General features: G+C 39.2%; 1 protein-coding gene across 14 annotated transcripts in view; it reads right to left on the reverse strand.

Moving 5' to 3' along the window:
* Window positions 1-1,846: 1,846 nt before the first annotated feature.
* SOX6 (SRY-box transcription factor 6) overlaps window positions 1,847-27,599 on the reverse strand; it is a 625,789-nt gene continuing 600,036 nt past the window's right edge. For all 14 annotated transcript variants that reach the window (XM_068554456.1, XM_068554455.1, XM_068554467.1 and 11 more), the window contains 3 exons: window positions 20,120-20,353; window positions 17,371-17,587; window positions 1,847-8,672 (listed from right to left, as the gene is read on the reverse strand). In XM_068554456.1, coding sequence (XP_068410557.1) covers window positions 8,369-8,672; window positions 17,371-17,587; window positions 20,120-20,353 — 755 coding nt within the window. In that variant the 3' untranslated portion in view covers window positions 1,847-8,368. The remainder of the gene's footprint in view (window positions 8,673-17,370; window positions 17,588-20,119; window positions 20,354-27,599) is intronic.

Below are 27,599 nucleotides of genomic sequence, written 5' to 3' on the forward strand. Positions count from 1 at the left end.
TGTACCACACATGGAGGCCAAGTTGCCACCATTCACACATTCATTCCACAAACAAGTGTTGAGCACTTACTCTATGCCAAGCACTGTGCTGGGAGCTGGGAGGACCAAGGTACAGTCCTTGGTTTCGGTAGCTTGTTATCTAGCAGAAAAGACACAGAAACAGATTATTACAATGTGGTACACAAGATCATAGAGGTCCTTTCAACGTACCTTGGGAACCCCGAGGGAGAGCCTGAAACTATCTGGGGAGCTGGGAAAGGCCTGATGAGGTGGTGATGTCTGGGGTGGGGTTTGAAAGAGGATAGGAAATTTTCCAAACAGAAAAGAGAACAGATTTACTCCAAGCCAAAGGAGAAGTGAGAGTCCCAGGGTCGTGGGTAGGCCCCAGGGTGTGAGAGAAGCAATGAAGTTGCGGGCATGTACGGCCACAGTGGAAAATGAGGCTGGCAGGTCTGCGGACACTTGAGTGTCAGGGTAGGAAGTTTGGATTTTATCTGGTCAGCTATGGAAACCCAGAAGATTTTAGGAGAGATTATGAGAGGGAGGACAGATCAGATCTGTGTTTTAGAAAGAAAACCAAAGGCAGTGGTGAGGATACACTAGAAATGAGAAATCTGTGTCCTGGAGACCAGCTTGGAGGAAGGAAGGGTGATCACAGACAGGACCAGATTCCGAACTAAAGCTCAGCCAGTGGCACCAACGGTCTCCCCTAGCTGAGACATTCTCTGATCAGAGGAGGCAGGCTCGCTCCCGTGCTCTGTGAACGGGCCTGCTGCTAGGTGTTTTACACGTGCCATCTCACTGAATTCCCCCAATAACCTTGAGTGGTAGGGACTATCGCCCCTTTTAACAGAGGAGAAAGCTCAGAGGACTTACTTAGGGAAGGTCACAGAGCTGGCAAGTGGCAGAGCCAGGTCGTGTGACTCCAAAGCAATTCCCTATGCTTAAAACCCACGGGACAGGAGGGAGGGGCATGGAAAGCTAGGTTTTCAGGACTTAACAACAGATTGCATCAAATTTACAGTTTGACTGTGATAAAGTTCCACAAATCCTTGGCTTTTCTCTAATGAGGCATTTGTCATAGGAAATATCAGAGAAGAAATTGCTAGGCCTCCCCTCTGTCTCCCTTGAGCCCTTTGCTCCCTTCTCCCGGTGTTGGTCACTAACCTCTGGATCCATAGCACTGGCTTGGCTGGTTTGGCCAGTCTCCTTTAAGGGCCCGCCTCACTTTGGTCCACTACCCCACCTCCAGGCCTCGGCCCCTTAGAGGCTGGTATCATTCGCTCCTGGGCCAACTCATAGCTGGGCAAGGAGACCGGGAACTCTCCTTCTCTGAGGCAGAAGCAGCTGAGAACTCAGCCAACCACTCCCAACCACAGCGGAGGCAACGGTTCCAGAAGTGCGGCATTTTCCACTCTTGGCTGCTAGGCTTGTAGAAGTTGATGTCATGTGAGAGGTTGGCCCTCGAGATTCGTTCATACCCGGGAATGCTGGGAGTTTTTATAAACTGTTTCCCTCTCATGAAGAAGTCAGGCAAATAGGAAGTGACATTCTTTCTCATCTTCTCTGGACAGAAATCCACCTTGGATCCTGTTCCTACCATCTAAATCCACAAGCATTTCCTGCTGCAGCAGTGCGTGCTCCGCAGTGAAGAAAGCGGGCCAGTCTTCCAGGCTAAGGGGTTTGAAGACTTACCTCCCAGCGAAGGCAGAAGCAGCGGCGGGAGGAGGAAAGCTCTGCAGGCTCCAGCAGCAGGCAGTGTGGGCCAGGGCTGCGCGAGCCTAGGGCTGATCGGGCTTCAGGGTAGGGACAGCTGGCAGGGCACAGACAAGGCCGAACACGGAGGTCATAAAACAAAATTTATCTTTAATTTGTAAGTGTCAACAGCAGTACAAAAGATGGAGTGATGACGACTAGATTAAGGGTAGAGAGGACAGTCTTGAGGTAAATGAGCATAAATAGGCAGTTCTTATAGACACTCCCCTGAGGGGCCTCGGCCCCATCACGGCATATACATTATCACCCAAAGATGGCATGTTTAACATATCAGGAAAGCACCTTGTGCAAAAAGGAAAAAAAAAAAAAAAGTAGCTAAGGTGCCAATATACACCAGGATAGATAAAGACAGTGTCTTTCAATTTTGTCTTTTCCCTTAATTATGAGGCAGAGGAGGGGAAGACTTTGAAAAGTACCACTGAAAGATTATTCAATGTTGAGTTTTATCTCACGTCAATACTGCACAACGAAATCCAAGAAGTGTGTGTATGCAACAAAGCTAAGAACAATGATTCATTCCTTGAAATTTGAAGATATTCTTTTTTTTCTTTTTTCTCATTTCTTTAATCCTTAGCAAACTTTTTTTTCCATTATCAAGAGGAGAGTGTGAGAAAGATGTGATGGCAACCCTTAAGGTCATTTAAAAACTTTACACTGGACTGTACAAGATTTTTTTTTTTGATAAACTATTTACATTTTCAGACTTTCAAACATATTCAAAGCAGCAATAGACACTAGTTTTTATGGTTTTTGTTGTTTTTCTAATTGCCCAAATAGTTACCAGCCACGGGCCAAGTAGGTACCTGCATTATACACAGAATTTCTACAAAGAATATCTGCAGTTAAAATTTGCTCAAGGGTGTATTCAACGCCCTTAGCGTCCCAAGGGCCACACCTGCAGTGTCGCTAGAGGAACCAGCACAGCACCTTGACAACAGAGTTGCAGTTGTCCCAACAGCCCTACACAAACTTTACACTTTTGAAACAGCAGCCAGCATTCAGTCCAGCATGTCAGTGAATTGTGCTGATTAAATTAACACAGAATACAATCTCACAATATACATCACAAACAAATTACAATGTCGGGAAATAAAAGAGTTACAGTAAGATAAGTTATGTAGTAACAGCTTATAAGCTTGTCTAAGGTAATAAAAATTTTACATGGCAAATACAATAATGAATGAACATAAATGCTAAGCATTCTAATTTGCTACAAGCTGGAAAGGGTACAATAAAGACTGCACTTTTCAAAAAAGCAAAAACACATATGACAAAGGAAGACAAACGGAGAATGCACATGAGCAGGTCTGCAAATGTGCAGCATACAAAACAGTTAAATATTTGCACATTCCCCGTACTCCAAGAGCACCAGCACTGAGGCCTCACTTTCTGCTTGCGGTTCTTCAGGAATAAGAAGCTACTGAGCAAGATATGTCACTGAGTTGCCTTTAAGCTTTCATATTGCCACGGACACCAATTAGAAGAGTATCTGCACTAAGCGTTACCTTTCTGCCCCTCCCCCTCCCACCTCTAGCCCTGCCCCAAAGGTACCAGCATTCCAAATGCTTGTTCATGAGCTTTTGGGAAGAAATCTGTCCCCAGAAGAAAAGATGGCATGGGGATGAGAGGGAAATGTGTTTGCATATCAATATTTTCAGTGATATTAGCAGAGGGTTACACTCAATAGTACATGGCATCAGAAACAGAACATAATCGGCAGGAATAGCAGATAGAAGTTGTTTATTAAGGAAGAAAACATGTCAGGGGACAGATGACTTAAGGAAATGATGCAAGTGCTTTTGAAAAAGGACAAATGAGGTCATACAATATTATTATACTTTGAGAAGTGAGTTTAAGTGCCAACTCAGTCCTTAAACAAACGTGTACAAAATCAGGCAAGGCTACAGCAACCATTTTTGTCATTTTCTCATTAGAAAGGAAGACCCTGTAATAAAGTCAATACATTCCTCTAGCTGCATTCTTTGCAGTTGTTGGCACTTGGTACAGGACTTCTCATACGGTTTAAAACTACTAACTGATTCTTTTTCTTTTCCCTAATGAGTAGGTAGAGGTCACCTCTTTGCAAAACGAGTAAATTGAGAGAAGCAGCCTCAGCTGTGGTGTTCAAGTGACCGGGCTGCCTTCCTACTGGGGTTAGATGGGCTTCCTCAAAACAATTCCTGCTTTCAGCTAGTGCCCGTGCTCCCCGCTCAGGAGGGTGTGCTCCGGAGAAGCAGCCTGGCTTCATAAGGAAAAGAAAGAAGCCTTTAATTTCAGCCCTAGAGTGATCACACCCTTTTCAAACACCCCAGGCTCCAATGGGGCTAATGTTCAGGGGAGGCCAGAATTTGACAAGCTCAATAGCACTGTGAGCCCGTACCTGAATTTAGAACTTGGCCTGAGAGATGGTGTCAGGACCCTGGCAAATCAAATCAGGCCTGAGGACAAGGCTGGGGTGTATCAAATACCAAATGAAGCAAACTGATGTGCTCCTAAAAGGGTGAGCTGAATACAGGTGAAAACAACAAAGCTTTCGTACCTTCCTGGAAAAAAGATACTGCATCGCATCTGCCAATGAAACAGAAGAACTGCCTCCCTGGCTGCTCCTGTCCACAGATTGACCTTTTCTTTCTCTCTCCCTTTCTTTCTTTCTTTTTTTTTCCCTTTCTTTCTTCCTTTCTTTCTTTCCTTCCTTTTTCTTTTCTTTCTTCCTCTTTCCCTTTCTTTTCTTTCTTTCTTTCTTTCTTCCTTTTTCTTCCTTTCCTTCTTCTTCTCCTTCTTCCTTTCCTTCCTTCCTTCCTATTCCATATGGTCCATTGTTTAGGACAGGATTGTCTGCCAGTGTCCCTACTCTAAGTGACAAGGAAAATCCTGATCCTGCAAGTTCTTTAACAAAATGGAGGTAATTTTTACCTTTGATTTGAAGATACTATGAAATAGGGAGCAATGGGAAAAAAAAGTTGATTAACATTCTTTAATTGGCATGGTGGGACTTTCATTAATGGCCAATCTCAGAGAAAGATTTTTGCCTTTATAATGGCATTCATGCTTCATGCTATTAAATGGTCACAGAACTACCTTATAAGATTTATGTGGATTCACAAAGCAAATTGACTCTCTCCCAGCTGTGCTGGAAATTCACCATGTTCAATTCATCAACTTTCTATACGAAAAAAAAGTGAAAGTCTGAGTCTGTGGACAGTGGGTTCTAAACTATATGAGAACCCAAGTGATGGGTTTTACTGCTCCAGCTACAGGTGGGACTCTGCTTTCTCACTGTGGCTGATAATTCACTACCCCATGAGGTACAGTGACTCGTCAACTTCTAGTCTGGACCAACATATATGGATAGAGAACAAAAAGGAAATACATAACTTATATTTCACTAAATATTCATGAACCAAAAATAAATTCTATTTCTATGTTATATTTACACAATTAGAAAAATCTAAAATGAGATGGTGAAGTCATAAAAACTTTGTTTAAGCCCCACTGAAAATAAAATGACGTGATCCCTATGATTGTCATTCTTAATTTCCATGGATATTTAGAGCCAAACTTGGCTAATAAATAGAATAAACTGCTTATGTGCAGAATTTAGATTCAAATACAGCAACACTGTTTGACCCAATGAAAGAGACGTTTACAATCAGATCATTCCTGAATAGCCTTTCATTTTTAAAAACATGGCTAGAAGTAACTGAACCCCAGTACTGAGGCAGAGCTGGAGCTAAAACAAAGTGTTCATACACACATGTATTTTGCATAAATAAATGAAATAACAAGACATAAAAGTGACTCAAATCCGGCAACTGTGAGGCAAGCCCACACGAGTCGAAACAGATGACTTTTGTTCATGTAGTTTTCGTACAACAGCTTCACATTAGTCAGAAGTGATAAAAAATACCATTTATATCCAGTGCTTATAACACTTACGAAACAACATCTGTGAGTGTGTGTGTTTTTTGTTGGTTTTTTTTTGTTGATTTCTTTTTTTTTTTTTTTAACTACAAGCAAAATCAAGTTTCAGTCCTAAAGAACAGTCCTTTGTTCTCCACCAGCCCAGAATATTATTTTGGCATGGTCATAAAAACAAACAAAATTAACCTACTATTCTAAATGTCTGCCTTTGTGCAAAATTAATTACATACAATACAATGCTAGCCATACGGCACTCTACTTATGCAACCAAATGAAAAAGGAGAGGGAGAGGGCAAGAGCAAGAGTCAAAGAGAAAGAGAAAAAAACGTGAGAATGAACTGAGGAGGAGAGGTATATAATCAAAAGAAACCAGTAAGACAATAATGAATACTCTTTTTTTTTTTTTAGGAAAACGACCTCCTCCTCATTTGAAATAAATGTACAAAAACAAAGTTCCAATCCCCAAACAATATTAAGAACCAAACATTCCTATCAGTACCTTAATCAGTTTATAGAGAGCACTCCTAGCTAATGACATACACAGTAATGTCTTGGCTAGACCTATTTATTGCTATTAGGTATGGCCTTGAGCACTCTTAAATAAATATGAAGGTACACTATTTTCTTCCAAGTGACAAAATGGCTCAAGAAATCTGATGGGGCCGTTCCTATGTCCTGGTGATCAGATTCTGGTTGTCCCATGAGGTGAACTGTCCCATTTGCTGACATTCTCCCATCAAACTACTCTGGGTGAGGCTCCCCCCCTAGGCAATCGGTCCTGGTTTCAGGAAGGTCAAAATGGCATGGCCGAGCTCCCTGCGGTTAGGAGATGGGGAATGAAGCCTCACTGCTTCCCAGCCCATCAGCACATCTCCAGAGAAATCCTTGTGTGACAAGGGCAGTTAATCTTGTTCACACGTAGGCATGACCCCCATGCAGCCACAGATGGAGGGAGTGAGCCAGAGGAACTCGTCTGCTGCCCCAGGAGTGATCTGTTCCCCAGAGTTAACAGTAGGAACATCCCATTTAGGGAATGTATTTCCCCTCCTTCTCCTTCCCTATGGTTTTCTTTCATTCTCTGGATGTATCACGACTATTTGCCTCTATCTTTGCTTTGAGGCTGTCATGTGGCTTCTTGCATCCTGGGGATTTTGCAAAGAACTCCCTAGATGTGCCAGATGGGACAAGGCAGCTCAGTGTAAAGGTGCCAGCCCATGACAGCATCCCTGTGGACTCCTACGTGGACCGCAGCTTTGGCCTTTAGGATTGGCTGCGGGACTCTCCTGCCTGGCAGTCACCACTGTTGACCCTTGCTGCTGAATGGCATTGAGGGGAAATGTCACTGATGCAGATCCTACCACGTGTTGCTTAATTGAATTAGGGGAAAATTCTGGCAAAAGATTCAAAGTCACGGGGAACCTCAGGGGCATACCTGTTGAAGTGTAAATCTCTACACCTGTATCCAAATACACAGCTCTATAGCCATATATACACTGATGTTCAAAAACAACAATATAGGTATTTAGTAGTATCTTGTTTCAGAAATGCTTCCAGATGTTCTGGGGACAAAAAATCACTATGTACACCTTTGTATCTAGCAGGAGAAGGAGGTGAAAAGGGCTGAAAAGTTCTTTGGGGAAGGAGGGTAAGAAAAAAGAATTAAATTAATGCCACCAACAATTTTTTTAAATAAATAGTAAGTGGACCCTTGACATTCTGGAATGAATAAATTATTTAAGAGAAAATGTGTTAAGACTGAATGTCAGGGTTAAAGGCAAAGGGATAATGGATGTAGTGAGAGGTGGTCTCAGGCAGAGAAGACCACCATGTCGGTATCTGGTGTGGTGATCGCTCTGGTGTGTGGACGTCGTACCACGTCACACACTGATGGCACGTCAAGAGGCAAACACAATTGGGTACATGCACTGTGGCAACCTTGTTCATTCCTTACAATATCTTGTCTCCAGATTCCTGAGTACTTCACCATTTTCTGAAAAAAAAAAAATGTGTGGTTTGCTATTTTATTTTAAGATGCCAAAGATTGTCTAAGACTTTGCAGTGTCTCCTTTAAGACTTTCAAAATATTAAGATTCAAAAGTTATGAAAAAGTTTGGCACATTCAAAGTTTAACTCTACACATGGAAAAATGGAATTCTGAGGCCTTTTGAATATGCTCTACATGCAGCTGCACACGCCGTGGACTTGTTCTGTTTCACAATATGAAATTCTCAGTTGTTTTCTAAAATAATTCAGAATAAAAACACATTCACAACTTGTAGGCTGGCACAGCATACCTGAGTGAGAATGTTTAACCCCATCTAAAACAGTAACTTAAACCTTTATCAACATCCAAAAGAAAAAAAGTAAGACAAAATATAAGACTTGTAAGACAGCTATGGGTTGAGATAAGTTTTCAAGTCCTGGTGTCTCATATTTAATATGTCTTCACCTAAATTAAAAAACAACAACAACAATAACAATAACGACAAAAAACTCAAGTTCATGAAAAATCTGGGAAAACTTAATCTGTCTCACGCTTTACGAAACAATTAAGACCATTCTGCTGATGTAATTGTGGAGCCACAAATGCATGCGGGCTCTTTAAGAACTTTTCTGTTGGGGGAGGGGAGGTGAAATGTCAGAGTATTTTAATTCAGCAAACAAACACTCCTCAGTTGGCACTGACAGCTTCCGGGGCTTCATTTTCACTGCTATAGTCTGATTTGGGATCATCTTCATAGTCGTCATACATTTCCATCTCATCCTCTCCATTAATCATTTCATTTCCAGGTAGGCTTCCGCCGTCTGTCTTCATACCATAAGTGCTCTGGATGACCGGGAGGCTGGGCTCTGGACTGGCGGAGGTGCTAGAGCAGTCAGATGTCATCTGAGGTGATGGTGTGGTAGTTGCCATAGTAATAGCACCAGGATACACAACACCTGTTCCTGTGGTGATTGGAATCTGAGGCTGCTGCCTGTATAGATTCAAAAAATAAAATAAAACAGAGGGAAATATCTATATGCATATGTTCTTCTGTGTGGCGTCGGAATTCACCCCTCACACGTTCTAAAAGGGGGCTCTGTTTGAAATTCTAAGCAAATGACAAAATGTGACAAAGGTGTTTCCTGGAGGAGTCCTGCAAATCTCCCTGATGATGTGATTGGTGTTAAGCAATACAATGGAGCAATTTATCGATGGTTTTGCAACATGAAAGCAAAGCTTTGATAACCCCTTGGCATTTGGAACAAATACTATAGTTAATTCCACAAAGTTACATGTGAGATCATTTTTTAAGATCTCCCAGGACATGACAAAAAAATAGGCTGGTAATATGAGACATACTATAATGATACTGTTAAGCAGGTTTGTGTCTTCACCTTGGTTTGAGAACTGTACAAAGGAAAGATCAAGATGAGAAAGGATCCAGTATATCCCACAGTCAGATTCGGCAAAGCATGTATTTGGTATCCGTGTAAATGTCTACTTATTTCCGTGGCTGAACTTGTAGGGAAGCTCCTTGAAGCTTCTATTTCCTAATTATGAAAGGATCATCTTGGATGTCATGAGTCCTGTGGCCCTGGGCTGGAGCTGGGGTTGGAGGAGTCAGGAGTGAAGAACAGTGAGAGCTCCACCACTTAACAGAATAACACGCTGCCTCATCCTAGATCCCAGCGGGTGCCAGGGCATGGTCACACCAGCTCAGTCCGTCGTCATGACGCTCTAGTTCAAATAAACTTACCAGACCCTTTACAAAGGGCAGTCTCTCCCTCTGCAGGGAGACATGGCCATCTGTCTCTCGGTTTCCCTTAAGGCATAGTAACTGGTTGAAAGAATGAAAGATCTACTACCTAGCTCAAAGACTATGACTGAAACAATATTCTCATGGATGCAATATTCACCAAGTGTTTCTCAACCTCTATGGACAGTATTATTAATTCACTTCAAAATGTCATTGTGACTCTCTTTTCTGAGCCTCAGTTTCCATCTATTTATAAAAGCTGGGATCAGGGAAGTCCTGGAAAGTCCTTCCACCTGTTAATACTTGGCCTCAGGTCAGTCCATCACTTGAAGCATTCTTACTGACCCCCCTACACTGAAACTTCTATCCACCTCAGTCTAAAAGCAAAATACTCTGAATTTGTGAAGAGCTAGCTTAGTTACCAGCTATTCTTTGACACGTCCTGAAGGAGCATAACTTCTCAAAAAGGTCTGCACGCCTTCCAGCCTGGTAGAAGGAGAAATGATGGAAATGGCCTAGAATCACACTGTGGGATATCTGATAATGCTATCTTTAACAACCTCTTTCAAACACTAGGAGGCATAATAATGATGCCTTAACCTTTGACTAACATAATATATAAATATTTACATATATATTACTTCATTCAGTTAACATGGCAACCCCATGAGGTATTATTATGCCCAGTTTTCAGATGAAGAAAATGAGGCCTTGCTTAAGGTCCTGCATTCAATAATCAGCACTGCTGGGATTTGAACCTAGGTCACCTGACTTGAATTCCATCACTCTTTCCTTTCTAGATATTCAATATACAGATACACTATGCTCACTATATCCCATAAAAATTCCTGATTTCTATAGAGCCTGTAGGTATCCAGTTGATACTAAGTGCCTGATATTGACGCATTTTCTATGATGCTCGTGGTGATTTTTTGATTGTCCCAAAGAAGATGATAGAGGAATCTAAATCTATGTATAGAAACATCTGATAAGATACTGTTTTTGCTTTCATAGAATCAAATTCTAAAAACAGTGTACTTCTTGCTTCCTAAGTTTTGGGAAAATTAACACAAATTAAATTTTATACTAACCTACCCAAGGCAGTAAGCACCTCATTAAATTTTTTACTGAATTTGGATAATTGCAATAAAAATATTTTTGCCTTAGTCGCGTAATGAGTGTAGAGTGAAAACTTTTACTGCACTATTAACCCATTTTACAGATTTCCCAATATGGTGAGCTAATCTATAATATAAACTCTACATACCATATGCAAACTATCAAATGATACATTTTCTTTTCATGAAGGACATTTTCTTTTTGCAAAGAATAGATGGTCATTTCTTTGCAGTATTTTAAAATCAAAATATCTATATATGTATTAAATAAATTTGAATTGACCTCTTATTATGTGCTATGGACAATGCTTAGATGTTTCCACATTATCTCCTTTAATCCTCACAATAAGCCTGAGAGATAAATAAAGGTGCAAAACTGAACTCCTGATCATTCTCCCATGTACTGGGCTCCTCTCATGGCCTTTCAGATCTTGGTTAATGATTACTTCATCTTTCTGACTGCTGGGGCCAATCCTATATCCCTATATCTAATCCATCAGCAAATCCTACTGGATTATATCCAAAATCCCTCCACTTTTGCCACCTCTACCTCTACAAACCTGGTTCAAGCCACCATCAATGCTAATCTGGTTTACTGTAAGAGCCTGCCTCCTTAGTTCAGCGCACATCCCCTTCAGACAATATTTCAACACAGTAGATAGAGTGATCTTTTTAAAACCTAAGTCAGATCACAATACTCTTCTGCTTGTAACTCTTCAATGTCTTTCCATCTGACCCAGATTCAAATTCAGAGTCTTCACAATGGCCAACAGGTCCTTTCAGCATGTGGCTCTCCACCACCTCTGACATCTAGTACTCACCCCACCTACTCATTCTGCTCCTATTGCTCTGGCCTCAGTATTTCTTGAACAAGCCAGGCACAACCTCTCCCTGAGATCTTTGCAATTGCTGTTCTCTCTACCTAGTTCTCCCAGGTATCTGTATGGCTAGCTCCCTCACCTCCTCAGGTCTTTGCTCAAGTGAATCTTCTCAGTGAGGTTTTCGATAGCCACTCAGTTTAAAATTGCAATCCATCCTCTAAAGCTCCCTACCCCTTTCCTTCCTTTACTTTGTTCTAAGGCATTTATTACTGTTTGATATTTACTTATTTATTTATTCATTCATTCACTCATTCATTGTCTGACATCCCCCACTAGAATGGAAGCTTCATGAAGATAGGATTTTTCACTGATGTAGTCCCAGAGCTTAAGCAGTGCCTGGAACATAGGAAGCACTCAACAAAAATCTGTTGAATACATGGAATGAATGAATGAACTAGTGAATGAGAAGGAAAACAAATGAAAAGTCTGGGTTACCTGTTCTACAGAAGAAAAGATATAATGAGCTTAGATATATGAGAGAGAGGGTGGTGGAGAAGGAATGTGAATATAATCATCTTTAAATGCTTGAATGATTTTCTTCACAAAAAAGGAAGAGATTTGTTCCAGAAGTGACCAAAGAAGAGGATCAGAACCCATCTACGAAGTAGCAGAAAGGCAGAGTATGGCCTACTTAAGAAGAAAGACCTTTCTAGCATTAGGAGGTATTCCACAAAGAAACTAGCTCCCTTGGAAAGTGGTGAGCTCTCCAGCCCTCAAAGAGTTCAAGCTAAACTTAGAAAGCACTCCTACAATGGCTGGCTGTTTGAAGGACATGACTTCTGAGGCCGCTTCTATGTGACCACTGATCCCGTGGATGCAGAATCATACGCTAACTGTCATGTTGGTCCTGCTCCTCATCGCCATTATCAGCATAAAAAGAGACTAAAAAAATTAAGTGAGCATAGGTAATTATAATTGAAGAAATCCAGCTTTCAAGGGTTTCCAAAATATTATTTCACCCTACATATTTTACTTTTCTTACTGCCAGAAGAAATTCCTAGGATGGCCTCCTTATTTATTACTGAACATTTTCACATTTCCCCCATGTGTTCATGCTCTCCTTCATGCTAAAATAGGAATCTTTACCTGTACTTTCCACCAGCCTGACCCTACCCAAACCTCAAGTCCCCTTCCTCAAGAATGGCCTACGCGTGGCCCAAATGCATAGTAATCTCCCTCCCTCAGAGCTTTACTTGCTCTTGTCTATATAATCAAAATTAGTATTCCATTATACATTATGTGGAGCACCATGCAACATATTCTGTGTGTGCATGTGTGTACAACAAACTATTATTTGCTAACCTATTCATGTATATGTCTGGCTTCTCTGACTATAGCATTCTCTGAAAGCTCACTGGGTACAGAATTAATGCCTCGTGTACTGTATTAATTTAGTACAGTGCTAGGCACACAGCTGGTTTCAAATAGGCCCTTACCAACTGACTGACTAATCAATTAACAAAATGGAAAATCTGGCCAGCAGGCTCAAGCTTTGTCTATCGGAAATTACTTTCCTAAAAAGCATTTTTCCTTCCTTTACAGATCAATTGCAAAGTCAAAATTCAAACACTGCAGATTTCACAAACAGGAATAGCTGGCAAGTATTGGGCTTTACAAATAATGAATGTGCACATCAAAACAAAAGTTGTAGATATTTGTAAAAGTACACACATGCAGCTGATATGAGTAGAGATGGCTAAGAACCCTCCCTCCCAGCCCAAGTAAAGAGTTTTGAGCTGTTCCTGATAGAGTCCAGCATTGTGGCATGGTTTCCAAATCACAAGAAGAGTCCTGGAGTATAGTCTAGCTTTGCCAGTTGCAACGGAACTATTTATTTATGTTGTCAAAGCTCCTGTTTGCTGATCCTTTAGACCTTTACAGTATCTATAAATGAAGGCAACGAAGTTTGCTTCATTAGGAGATTAAACCTATAAATTGCACATCTTTTTACATTACCTATTAGAGATTCTAATCTGGCTTTCTCTACAGGAGGACAATGCTAAAAATAGCATGTCTAGTCTATGCTCCTCAGTTAAATTTGTAAGTATCTTATAGGTTTTACTCAACCTCTTTGAGATTAAGATCAAAATGGCAAATGTTCAAATCACTTACACCACAATGCAGTAGAACATAATTCTTTATAATATGAAATACATACCTGACACATAGCATCATGTCTCTAGGATAATAATATTTACTCTAATTTTGGACTTACTATATGCCAGACATTGTTCCAAGCACTTTAGATACACTAAGTTATTCAATCTTCAGAAAGGTCTGATGTTGTAGGTATTATTGTCATCCCCATTTTACATATGAGGAAACTGAGGTACACAGAGTTTAAATAAGTTTCCCAAGGGCAAGTGGAGAGTTCAGAGGAATAAGAATTGCTATGCACTAGTTCCTAGAGCCAGGAAGAAGCAGAGCTAGTATTTGAGCCAGAACAGTCTGGCTCCAGAACTGACATTCTTAACCACTACACTATACAGCCTCTAAGAAATTTGTAGGCGCTAATTGAGAGGTATGTGTAATGGTGAAAAGGAAACATGTTTCACATAAGCCTGGTCTAAATCTCAGCTCTGCTATCTACTAGCTGTGTGGACTTGGACAAATTATTTAACATCTCTGAATATTGTGTTTTTCAACCTCATAGAGAGGATGATAGTGCCTATCTTATAAGTTTGTTGTATCTGCAATAATCTGTATAATTCACTCAGCATAAGTAAGTATTCAATAATTTACCATTATTGTTACTCAAAAAGTAGCCCCAAATTTTAATAGTTTTTAGTATCTGCATAATTCTCTATTAGCTCACAAGTAAATTACTGAATAAGCTTCAAATAAATTGGAAATACATTACATTTGGCCATAGTTCTTTGGGAAAAGACAATGTTGTAGCTATATGTACCCTAATAAGTATCATCTTACCGTTAATAGTACTCCTATCAGGATTATTACAGAACTCTGATACTTAATCTATCAGTTGAAGGGGTTAAATCCAAGGTTAGAGCTAACATTACTCCATTTCATATATTGATAAATTCATTTCATAATAGCTAAGTAAAAAAAAAAAAACGTAACTCACTGAATTTCCAGTTGTATCATCAGTAAAATGCATGACAATGTTGAGCAATATATGTAATTTTATTGGCTTGAAAGTTATGCACATCTTTTCAAAATCAGCTATAAAAATTGACCTCACCCCCATTCCCTCAAGAAGTCAATAGCAATCTTTGAATTTCTTGTTTGTCTTTCCCTCTTGTAAATAACCTCGTATCTAATGAAGATCAGTTTGCAAAGATGAATCCCAGGGAGTTAATAATCTATCAAATACAACTACTTAAAAGAGAATATGAATCCTTAAGTGGAAATAATACCTGGCTTTATGTAGCAAGTATTATCAAAACTGGGCAGAGGATAATACTCAGCATTGGAGATTAAAGAATAAGATATTCTGGCCATTGCCTGCACATCTGTAGCCCTATTCCACAGTCTAAAATGAGCCTTCCACAAAGGACCTCTACGCCATCAGAATTCTTAGTCTCTAAATTTCAAAGCTCCTTTTATGCTACTGTATACCACAACAAAATACCTTATTTTCTCTAGGTTCTAGGAGCTCTTCCTCAAAGGGCACAGTCCTACTGACAACTGTGCAGAATAGGACTATGAGGCATATTTTGGAGCAGTGTTGTAAAGACAATTCCTCAGTCATTTGGCATGACAGAGGCAGAGACCTGACTTAATCCTTTGCTCTTGCTCACCTTTCAGTAGCCATAGGACCTCCTGAAGCCTCGATTTCTTTATCTTATTTAGAGGATTATGTACTTTGTATACCAAAAACACCTCGTATACAGTAGGCATTCAATAAGTGGTAGATGCTATTGAGTTGTTTTAGAGTTTCATTTTACATGCATTGTTATGTGTTGAGGTATTTCGGCCCAGAGCTGTTATCAATGTTCCCTTTGGTAAAGGGGACTAAATTAAATAGAATTACTGCATCTCATATTTTCAAGTAAGTATCAGGGAACTAAAATGGTACCTTTGATAATCTTCCAGACTATGGCAAAAGAGACCCACTATGCAACACAGGGGACATGACTGAGAGAAGGGTGGGAATGACAAAACATCTCAAATTTAAACTTTTGATTCTCCGTTCAAAAGAGGCTATATACATTTTCAGAGACAGACTAACAGGATTAAAAGAAGACACTACACAGTCTTAAATTTATATTTTGTTACCTACAACTATACTTCCTAGAGTGCACTGTGACTTGGTATATTTCATCAATTCTCTAATTAGCACGTGAGTAGCCCAATGATATTGTATTGTACTTTTGGTGTTAAAGGCATTACTTTTTAAAATGCAAACATTTGTAACACAGAAGAATTTGATATCCTATTTTGGCATGTCTTCATCTGTTGATACACTGGGATCCTCAAATAACAAAGTGATTTAAGCCTCACTTTACCTCGAAAAGGTTCTGCCACAGTGTAAAGAAATTCATTGATTATCTAGTGTGATACAAAATATAGTTTTACTCTGATAGTAAATCCATATTTAATAGTAATAATAATGACAGGAATTCACTTTTATTGATATTGTACTAAGCATTATACAGAGTACTTTTAAAAGCACTGCCTCATTGAATCCTCTCAACAATCGTTATGAGATAGGTACTATTATTCGTTTCACTTCACACATGAGAAAACAGAAGCTTAGAAAAGTTAAATAACTTGCCCAAATAGGTCGCACAGTGTCTGAAACTCAGTGGTCAAACGTCAAAGCCGATGCTCCTCCCCAGAACACTCTAGCGTATTGTATAGTGACCAAGACTGCTTTCATTGGCCTATTTTTGTTGTGTTTTTTTTTTTGTATTCTGACTATTTACTTCTCCAAATTAGTTGTATGTTTTTAAACACATGCTTCTGAAACCAGCCTTGTGTTTCATGAGGTTATTTTCTGAGTGTCCTTAAAAATAAATGGTTCTTTACTCCTCCTTTAAGGCATCTCTTTCCTTCACCTCCAAGCGAAGCTTTCTTGTTTCCCTGGCACAGCACAGCGCCTCAATTCCCCTTCCAGTTAACAGTGAACACAGCTTCCTTTTTGCTTCCTCCACTTCTCTCTCTCAAGCCCTTTCCCAAGTGTCTCCCCAGTCTGATGCCAGCTGCCTCAGGCCACTGCCTCCAGACGGCCCTCTGGTTTGCCACCCCTGTGCTGCTAGGTCTGAGTATGCTGGAACCTACAGACATCTGCACCCCGCTCTGCTGACCACTGTGGTTACAAGAGGCCTCTTTCGAGTGCAGACAGCCAGTCAGCCAAGTCGAAATTTATACCAGAAATCTATTACCTAATTTTTAAACAAAATGACATGAAATCAGACTTGAAGATATCAAAAACATGTCTAGTTTCTGATTTAAGCAAGAAAATCCACATTGTTACTGCTTCTACCACAGAATAATTTACTGCAACAGGAGTTCTGGATCTTATGCCAAAAATGAGGTCCTCTAACCAATGTCAAGGCCAATTATCTTGTGGTAAATCCCACAACAAAAGCTGACTATTGTGATTAGAGTCAGAAGCACCACCCAGAGAAGCTGGAAAGCTTCTGGGGATTTCTTAAGGTTAGTTTTTACTCTTTTTTTCTCCCTGTGTGTCTGCTTAAATAAACTACCAGAAACTTTGTGTGTGGGCACTGGACATCCTAGATTAGTCTGAGAGACAATGAAAGGGGTTATCATTTGGGAGTGATCTGTCGCCTGTTTGTTTTGATTTGAGCAGAAGCCATGCTGCAAGGCTGTGCGCTTGTGACAGGCCCCTTCGGTGTGTCACAACCTCTTCCCTTCCCTCATCTCCTTCCCCAAAACACTGCCAGTAGCCGTCCTGTGGTTTCCTACCGCAGGACAGCCCAGGTGGTTAAATGCAGGAACACTTACCCCACGGTAAAGAACTGCCTCATCTCCTGTCTCCGAGATCTCATCAGTTGCTTATACTCCCCAATCCGGAGCTTTTTGCCATCAACAATGCAGGTGCGTTTCGGTCGAGGTTTGTATTTATAGTTCGGGTACTTCTCTAAGTGGATCTTGCTTAGCCGGGCCTGCTCCTCATAATAAGGTTGCTTCTCTTGGTTGGACATGGATTTCCAGCGAGACCCTAGACATAAAAATAGCCTTAAGTACCCAAGTGGTCAAGGCAACGTGCTCCTGGCAAATAACTAGATATACCTTCCCACCACTTCACTCACCCGTGCTCTGAGTAGCGCCTATTACCACATACCATCGAGCCACACAACTAGTGTTTTAGACTATAGAGCAAAGAATAATTTGGATGTGATACATTTATTATATTATTTCTCTCAATAACTTAAAGCTGATGCTACAATAAGTATATTGCTTTAAAACATGTCTTTGCTGCTTAAGATCGTCTCCTACACCAAGGTCGTTTCCCCATCCATCTGCCTAGGGTTAAAAACCTAAACTTCCTAAGTACACTTTGGAGTATGATAGAATTCTCAGGAAAAACTCTCTTGGTTCCAGAAATTCAAACATCTCCCACCTTTAGTGAAGCTGTCCTTTGATAAGATGTTAGCAGATGTTGATATTCTTCCAAATATAAAAACCTAAGGTGCACACTGTATCCCCTGGCCTAGGGTAATTAAAAAGCCTACACTCTGCTTAAGAAGTTATAGCTTTAGAACCGGAAGGTACAGTGGAATTATATATATATATATACCATTTTCAAGTACTATAAACATTCATTCAAAACCATACCAATGAAAGTACAAAAATTTTTAATATGGTTTATACAGGAAGAAGGAAAAGTATTCACTCCTCTAATATTGTTTATAAAGAATTATCTAAACACTTGACGAAGAAGGGATGTGTTTTTTTACGTGTATCAAATTGCATTTTTGTGTCTCGCTGGTGAATAAAGCGGTAACAGCTGTGCTGACTGGATGTCAGCTATTCTTCAGTGGAGATTTTTCATACATAAACAAATGGAAAAGTTGTACAAATATTCTCTGCAGCCAGCAATATCCTGGTCTGTTTTAATAGCACATCCATTCCTGTTTTTCCTGATTGTTGTGCAAAAGTTGTGTAGAGAGTCTACATGGACAAGCTTCTCTGTGTTCGGGTGGCTCCCAGCAGCTTAAAGCCCCAGTTAAGGTTTTTGGTGCTCTTAAAATTCTTGTGCTTAAAAGTTTACATTTTAATGAATATACTTACTATACTCTTAATTTTTTTCATGAATGCCCACCAATAATATAGATTCCCCACAGATGCCAAAATGGAAACAGAGAGGTTCTGTGCCCATTGGAGAGCTTACTCATACTGCTAATAAAATGGCCAAAAAGGGAAAATTTCAAAGTTAGATATCAAAATTTAGGGACAGAGGAATAATGATTTTCTTTTGAATGTCTATTAATTAGAAAAAATTTTAATATATATATTAGGACCATTTTGGTTTGAAAGGTATTTAAATTTATAAGAATAATGCCCCTATGTATATCTCTGAAACTCTAAAAATAAAACCCCACTTACCTGTAATGACATTTAGTATCTATCTTAAAATTCAAAAGTCAAAAAGAAAAAAAGGAAAAACCTGTATTTTAACATTTCAACACTATTTGATCTTACGTATCTTTAAAATTTTCTTAGGGGTTGCTGCCTCAAAATGTCTCAGAATCAAGTTAAATTATTTATACAGTGACAAAACATGTGTATTTGTGTATGTCCAGATCATTGATATTTACTCAGGTTAAATATTTATTGCTTTTGAACAAAACATTTAAAAAATGAAAACCACAGTTTAAGTCTCTAATGTTTTTCGGCTTCTTAAACGGCTGCCTTTGAGATTTTGTCACATCATGACAGCTTAAATAGAACAGTGCCTTCTGTGTTTTTTCTTTTTAAAGAGGAAACATGTTGACTGTAATGCTGCATGTTGAATAAAATACGTTCAATATGTTAAGCACAATAGTTCCAAACTGTATAATCTGCACTAGGCAAGCTTTACACTAATAGAACAAGGCTTGAGTTTAATCCGGAGAAACGGGAGAATCACTCTGGCAAGTTACCACAAAATGGGCCTCTGCCCTGTGGTCTCTGTGTTCAACTCACTGCTATGAAGTTTGAACTAGTCATATCTTATTAAAGTAAATGTAGTTTTATTTTACAAGTTTTAAAGTTATCATTAGAGGCACTGTTCTACACTCCATAAATTTCACACTATTTGGGGGCTCACCCCTAGCCCTTGGTGAGTTCTTTCAGAGGGACATATGAGCCCAAGCATTCTAAAGCAGAAAACTGTAGGGTCTATGAGTGTTTCCAGGGTTTCACAGCAACTTACGGATTTTAAAAGACTGAATTAAGAAAAGGAGGTAAAGCTTGTCTCCATGATTCTTATTTTGCAGTGACCTCTCAGAGTTGCCCTATTAACACATACAATAAATAGTTTTGTCTCTAAAATAAGTTTTTAGTCAGTCCTGCCCTGGCACCTGGTGGATGTACTAACTCCTAAACCTAAATGCTACGGTGCAGGGTGGGGAATGCAGAGATGATGACAGTCTCCTGGGGCAGCTTGCTGAGCTCCACCTAACTTCCGCAAACCACAGTCTCCCTTAGGTGTCACATTAGGCCCCTTCTTTCCGCTCGTTAGAAGATCAGCATCAGCGGCTGCACTCACCTAAGATTTTGCTAATGTTGGAGTTATGCATGTCAGGAAAGGCCTGAAGGATTTTCCTCCTCTCATCCTTCGCCCAAACCATGAATGCATTCATTGGTCGCTTGATGTGTGGCTCACTGCTGGCCCGGCCACGGGCATCCCTGTAGACTCGTGCTTCAGCCACAGTGGCACCTCCTGTTGGCCAACAATAATACTGCTGTAGTTTAGCTGCAGAGCCATTCATTGCTTTACTTCCTGTAATGTCAGGGCAGGAAGAACAAGATGGGTGCAAAGCATTATTATCTGGAGACTGTTAACATAGCTTGCCACCTGGTTCAGCTGTTATCCCTAGGCCCTTCTCTTCTTTTTAAATGAACTCTTGGAAGCAGAAGACAGTTTTAGATGACAGTTCTACAGGCTCTTCTGAGGTAGGCCTCAAAGACACACTGGGCAGAATTAATTTTGCATGTTTTTATATACCTAGTACATTTTTACTACAATCAATTCCAGGTAGCCTTTCCTGCGTGATTTCTCCCTTCAAAAGCAGGCTCTTACCTATCATTTTAGCCTCATTTGCCAAACATTGCAGCCACTTCAAACTATCTCTTACCCCAAATAGAACTCTCTTCCGCAGTACTGTGCCTTGGCCAGTGCTCCCCTCACTGCCTGGAAGCCCCTTCTACTTCTTCATGCTAAATCCCACTCATTCTTTAAGGCCTATTCAAATGTGGTGTGTTTCATGAATTAATTAGTAATCCAATGATAACTATTAACTGAGCAATTACTATGCGTTAGGCTTTATGCCAGGTGCTAGGTATACAAAAGTGAATAAAACAGCACCTGCTTTTAAAGGAGCTCACAGTTCAGGGAGGAGACAGACCCCAAACAGACAATTGTAACAGAGTGTATGGTAAGTGCTCTAATACTGAAGTAAACAGGGCACCAAGAGGGTGCCAGCAGACGGGAGAGTGAGCTAATGCCTCCTAGGAGAGGTGACATCTAAGCTGAGTCTTGGAGGATGAATAGGAATTAGCATGTGAATTGGGGGGGGAGCAGTAAAGACCCGATGGGAAGGGTAATTCAAGCCAAAGGAAGGGCATTTGCAATGATGCCTCCCAGGATGCATTCATTCCTCTTTCTTTTAATGTTACATGCTCCAAAGAAATTACTTGCTTATGTGGCTATCTCTCTCTAATATTTCCATTCCATCCCCAGGAATATGAGACCCCTAAAGTTAGTGTTTATGTTGCACTCATTTTTGTATCCCCAGGGTTTTCCATGTAATAGATACTCAAATACTTATTAAGTAAAGGATTGTTCAGTTTTCAACTCATATGCAAAAGTAGTAGACTAAAAGGCAGGCATTTCAAGGGTCCTGATATATTTTTCTGCTGTGTGAGGGTAGTTCTTTAACATCCCCTATGAAACTATGTCTAAATTCCTGACATTTTATAGTTTCCAAAGAAGTGACCATAGTAACCTACTAGATTGAAACCTTCTTGAGGATATGGCAGGAACTGGCTCTCCTTCACTGTTGTATCACTAGGTTCCAATAAAGCACATGGCATACAGAGTTTCAGTTAGTAAAATGCATTCAATTAATGAATGGTTGAATAAATGAATCAATGAATGAACATAGCTCTTGCTTGCTTTCATACCCCCTACCAGCATGATACACTGATGTGTGCTTTACAGGTGGCAACTACTATATATCTCCCTATAGATTGAGAGCCCCTATAGTTAAATGTAAAGTTGGACTGATGGCCTCAGCCAGGGCTTCTACTGCACAAACAGGAAAGTCTACTCCCAAAAGTTTAGAAGCAAAATATACATTAAAACCTACATCTCTACATTTTGGAAAAAGTAAATCCTCTCAGCTCAGTGGAGTGATTATACAGGAACAACATGACCCAATCCATCTCTGCCCTTCTACTCTATTTCTAGCTACCTTGATTAACTAGAAATTTGTTTGTGTCAAAGCTAGGAATAAATTAGAACATTAAAGTGCACTATTATTTGGCAAATATGGTCATCATTTATTGCAAACAAAAGACAGAATAAAAGGGCTGAACTGGCTAATATTGTCAATTCTTTTCTGAACATGAAGAAGGGCAGAGGGGCCCATTTCTGAAGACCGTGCAAAATAAAATATTTTATAAACAGCCTTTCTTTTAGGCCGACTAGACAGACTGATCCCTTACATGAAAAGTCTCAGATCCCAAGATGCATAACTAATATGCTACCTTTTTGCCACCATACCCACAGTACATTAATTTCATTTAAAATGCACTGACCATACAGGATAAATTGATTTCACTTTATATGGGTTTGACAGCCATGTTTATTGTGCAGTGAAATGTAGTGTAGCTTCCAGCTGACAATATCCATCAACACAGGGCAATATGCTGACTGCTGGGCCAGATGAAGGCATACATTACTCTGGAAGTGAAACACTCATTCAGATACGATAGTGTCTTCTCCTAAGGATCACCATGGTAATTTATGATGCCCTCAGTGCCATTACTTTACAACTGACATGAATTCAGCAATTTATATACTTGCATGCATACATATAAAAGGAGACAGGCTTGTGGAGAATGTCAGATGCAAAAACATTTCAATATTATTCTAAGTTAACGACTATGCTACAGGTGATTAACATTTGAGATCTGCTTTTACTGTCATAGCTTTTCTTCACCTCTAGCAACACCAAATAGCCAGCTTCCATTTATTTATTCACTTACAAGATGTATTTCATTGTTAACAGGCAGTTTTAATCTCCTACAGACTGATCATCGTAGATTTTTAGACTCTGGTTTTAGTAGATCTTCTACTCCATACCAATTGATTCTCCCAGACATGTCCATACCTAACCCAATCTCTCTCCCTCTCATTTCATACTGTAGTCTTAACATATCCTTCCTACTCACTTCTACCTGACTAAATTCCACCCTCTCCAAGGAATAGAGTTCAGGTCCCACCCTACCAACTGTCCTACACTGACCTTGTCTGTCCTCCCATAGTACATATTATTTACATGACACTGACACTGAATTAATTACACAGCAGATCTCTAGTCTCACAAGAAATACTCCCAGAAATTGAGAAATTCAAGTACAGTACATAGTATAAAAATGTGAATTAAGAAAGGGAAAACAGAAAACACCAGGGTGTATGCACATGTTTTTTTTCTTGTCTCCTTTTCTCTCTCCCAAGCAGAGTCAACTGCAAAATGAATGGGACATTCCAAGTTAAAACTAGAAATGTTGTATTAATGAACCAAGATTTGGGAAGAAGAAGAGACTTATCCAGAGAGACCAAAAGTTTTGAAACTACTTTTAAATTGGATCTGATATATGATCAGAGTCAGAATTTTAAGAAAATATAAAGGGGCCATAACATCAAAAGAATATTTAGAAAGTGTTCCTTAACTTCCCAAAACTGCATCATGAAACAAACTGGTGAGGGAATTATTGTCGTAGCAATAAAAATACATATGACTGTATATATGTGTATAAACTCAGAAATTTAAAAAGAGATTGTATTTTAGGAAATCCCTTTTAAACAGATAAGGAAAATTCTATATAATAATATAGAATTATTTTTAAAAGGTATGCTATTAGTCTGAATATTTGAAGCCTAAAATTGACTTTCTGCTATAATTAACTTTAGAATCTACATATCAAATGTGACTTCATGCTGCTCACTTATTTTCAGAAATAACATCAAGTTAAAAAGGGGTGGGGGGGAGGCAATTCGTTCTAAAGTAACCAGTGCTCTGTGTCACAATCCAGAGTTATCCTACGGAATTGCTCATAATTCTAAGAGGCAGATTCTTTTACTTTTAATAGCAGAGGAATCATTTGTGAGTTCAATGTTCATAATATGTCTTCTCATGGAAAGCAGTTGGAAGAAGCCTAGACCTACAGCTATGTACGTGGAGACTACTGCTTTCCAGCTGACCTAAGAGTCTTTAATTACCAGCAACACCATTCCTAAATAACGGAAGGTCAACAGTACCACACTAGGCAACAAGGGAAAGCACTGGTCCCCTTTACTCCAGGAATTCCTGGTCTCTCTATTTCCCTGAGTTTAATTCATCCTTCATCTCCCATATCACAGTCTGTGTAAAGGCAAACTTTCAGTTAGATGAAAAAAGAAGTCTATGAGGAAAAAACAGAAACTGCCAAGGCAAAAACTTTCTTAGGGATCTGTGAGTTAAACGATTGAAAGAGAATACAGAAAGTTGAGTTGTTCCAGGTGGGCTGGAAAGAAGGCCAGTTTAACCATCATAGCCTATGGCAATAGTCCTGAACTAATCCTAGAGAGGCCCCCTTCCTGGGTAAATGCCAAGGGTTATGTGAGTGAATGAGTAAGCGTTTTGTGTGGATTTGTGCATATATAAAGTTCTCCCTAAGGAGGAACTCTAGCAAATTCTATAATGTGCTTAGGAATCATTTATTTATGCATCAATTCAGCAAACACTTCTGACAAATTTCAGATGTACCCAGCATTGTGATGGAGTATACAAAGATAAATAACACATGTGCCTTGTTTTTAAGGAATTTGGTCCAGGGTGGGAAACAGATGCATAAATAGAAAATTACAAAACAGTGTAAGTGCTAACATGGGTAATTTCAAGGTACTATGAAAGCAGAGAAGGGAAGCTATTAACGTTGTTGGAGTGGACAGAGATGAATAACGCGGAAGCTTCAGAGAGGAAGTACTGCTTGAGCCGTATCTTAAAGGAAGAGTAAGAATTTACCGGCAGGTATGAGTGTGAAAGCATTCTAGGTTGGAGAATGTGTGAATATAAAGGCACAGAGTTATAACAAAAGCACAGAGGGTTTTAGGGAATAAAAAGAATCTGGCTATGGCTTGAGTTTCTTTTTTAAAAAATAGGGGAATACCAAGAGATTAAATTTGGAAAGTAAGTAGGGGCAAGATTGCTAAGTACCTTGACTTCAAAGCCAAGAAGTCTTTAAGGTTTTTATTATAAAAAAGCAGGGTAGTGACATGAACAAATGTGTTCTACAAGAGATCAAAATGGAAGCTAAATGAGAAATTACGACTGAATAGTCTCAATGATTACCAGTGAATTGGCAATAAAGAATACCGAAAAATAAGGTGAATAAATACCTCCTCACAGGCCCATTAAAACTTACATTTTGTCAGACAGAATGAATGTAATATAAGTAAAATATAGCACAAAAGATTCTCTTCTGGGATCCAGTTCTGGTAATGGCAGAATAACGTATATCAGACTAACTTTCAAGCAGATAATAATTATAAATGCTGGAGAAAATATGAAAAAAACAACCAGTTGAAGGTACCTGAGATCTACCAAAATTAAGAAGAAACTGCAGAGGATTCAATCTTAGAAAGAAAGAAATGTCACTGAGTAAACCCCCTGTTTTCATAGTTTTTCCATGAAGACACTCCCCAGTCTGAGTAGCATGGAGTGGCTAGAATGCAAACAGAAAGTCAGTCTTACTTGGCCTAATGTATCAGAAGAGACAGTTTGAGGCTTCTGAGTGCCTGACACCTGAACTTCACATGTATAGGGATGACTTCAATGATTCTGGTGGAAACCAGGGCTGTATATCTGAAAAATCTGAGCAGAAATTTCAGCTGATGCCCACTGCAAGGGAAACAGAATTTGGAGTTGAATCCTACAAAGTTAGAAAGTATTCATGAAAAATTCAGGCTTTCCACTGAAACCCCAGAGCGACCACTCTTTAGGAATAAAGACTGTATGCCAAGACTAAGGATTCATCTTAGGACTGAAGACAAAACTCAAACAGTCACTACCTAACAGTGCAAAACTAAGCCTCCACAAGTTCAATGTGACCAGCAAGTATTTTAACTGCCTCCTAGCACAAAAATAAACATTCTTAACAGAGGAAGATAATAGAAGCCAGAGTCTCTACAATTTATAATCCACACTGTACAATGTATAATAATAAAAAAAAAACACTAGTTGTGCAAACACCCAGGAAAATGTGACCCAGAGACACCCCCCCCAAAAAAAAATCAACAGAAAGAAACTGCAATGGCTCAAACAGTGTAATTAGCAAACAAGGACTTTAAAGTAGCCATTAAAAATATGTTCAAGGATATAAAGGAAAAGAATATCATAATTAATGCATAAATGGGGGAACTCAGCAGAGAAATGAAACTATAAAATGAAAAATGGAAATTCGAGAACTGAAAGATGTATTTGAGATGAAAATACACTGAATGGAGTTCATAGCATTTTCAAGTGCAGAATAAAGGGTCAATGACCTTAAAAATACATCAAAAGAAATTAGCTAGTCTCAAAAACAGAAAGAAAAAAAGCTGAAAAAGTAAGCAGAGACTTTGCAATATGTAAAACAATATATCGTCCTAAGTGTAACTGGAGTTCTAGAAAGAGAGGAGAGAGAATCATGACTGAAAAATATTTGAATTAACACGGGCTGAAAATTACCCGAATCTGGTGAGAAACATCACCTTACAGGTTCAAGACATTCAGACAAATGCAGGCAGAATAAATACAAAGAAAACCATACCTAAACACTAGTCAAACTGCTGAAAACCAAAGACAAACGGAAAATGCCAGAGAAAAAAGGACACATAATATATACAATGAAACAATAATGCAAATTATGGCTGATTATTCATTAGAAACAATGAAGACTGGAAGCCTATGGAATATCATTAGACTGCTAAAGGAAAAAAAATCAATGTAGTCTTATCCAATGAACATATGCTTCAAAAATGAATGTAAAATACATTTTCAGACAAAAGCTGAGAGAATGCATTACCTGCAGACCCATACCAAAAGAGACATTCAAGGAAATTATTCAAGATGAAGAGAAATAACATCTGATGGAAACTTAGGTATATAGGAAGAAAAGAAGAGCATTGAAAATGATAAATATGTGACTAAATTAAGAAACTTTTTTTCTTCTCTGGATTTCATAATAAACAGCTGATTGTTTAATGTTTTCAAAAGACAAGGGACTATTTAATACAAAATACAACATTGCATCATGGGATTTATAATATATGAAGAGGTAAAACACATGAGAAAAATAGCACACTGGCACAAAGGACAAAGGTAGTAAATGTTAAATGTTGCTTTATTTTATGAGTAGTAGTATAATTTTAACTGTAAGGATATTCAAATTAAGAATGAACAGTGACTCTAGAAAAAACAATTTTTTAAAAAATACAAAGAGGTATAGCTAAAACACCAGTACAGTAATTCAAATGGAAGACTAAAAAGAGGATTCAGAAGGAAACAGTAAAAAGATCAGTGGTTGTAAAGGGGAGGGAGGGATAAATAGGTGAACACAGAGGATTCTGGGGGCAATGAAAACACTCCGTATACCATAATGATAGATACATGTTCTACATTTGTCCAACCCCAAGGAATGTACAACATCAAGAATGAACCCTAATATAAACGATGGATTTGGAGTGGTTATGATGTGTCAACATAGGTTCATCAATTATA

This window comes from Eschrichtius robustus, chromosome 11, assembly GCF_028021215.1.
Source record: "Eschrichtius robustus isolate mEscRob2 chromosome 11, mEscRob2.pri, whole genome shotgun sequence".
In the NCBI taxonomy this organism is placed as follows: domain Eukaryota; kingdom Metazoa; phylum Chordata; class Mammalia; order Artiodactyla; family Eschrichtiidae; genus Eschrichtius; species Eschrichtius robustus.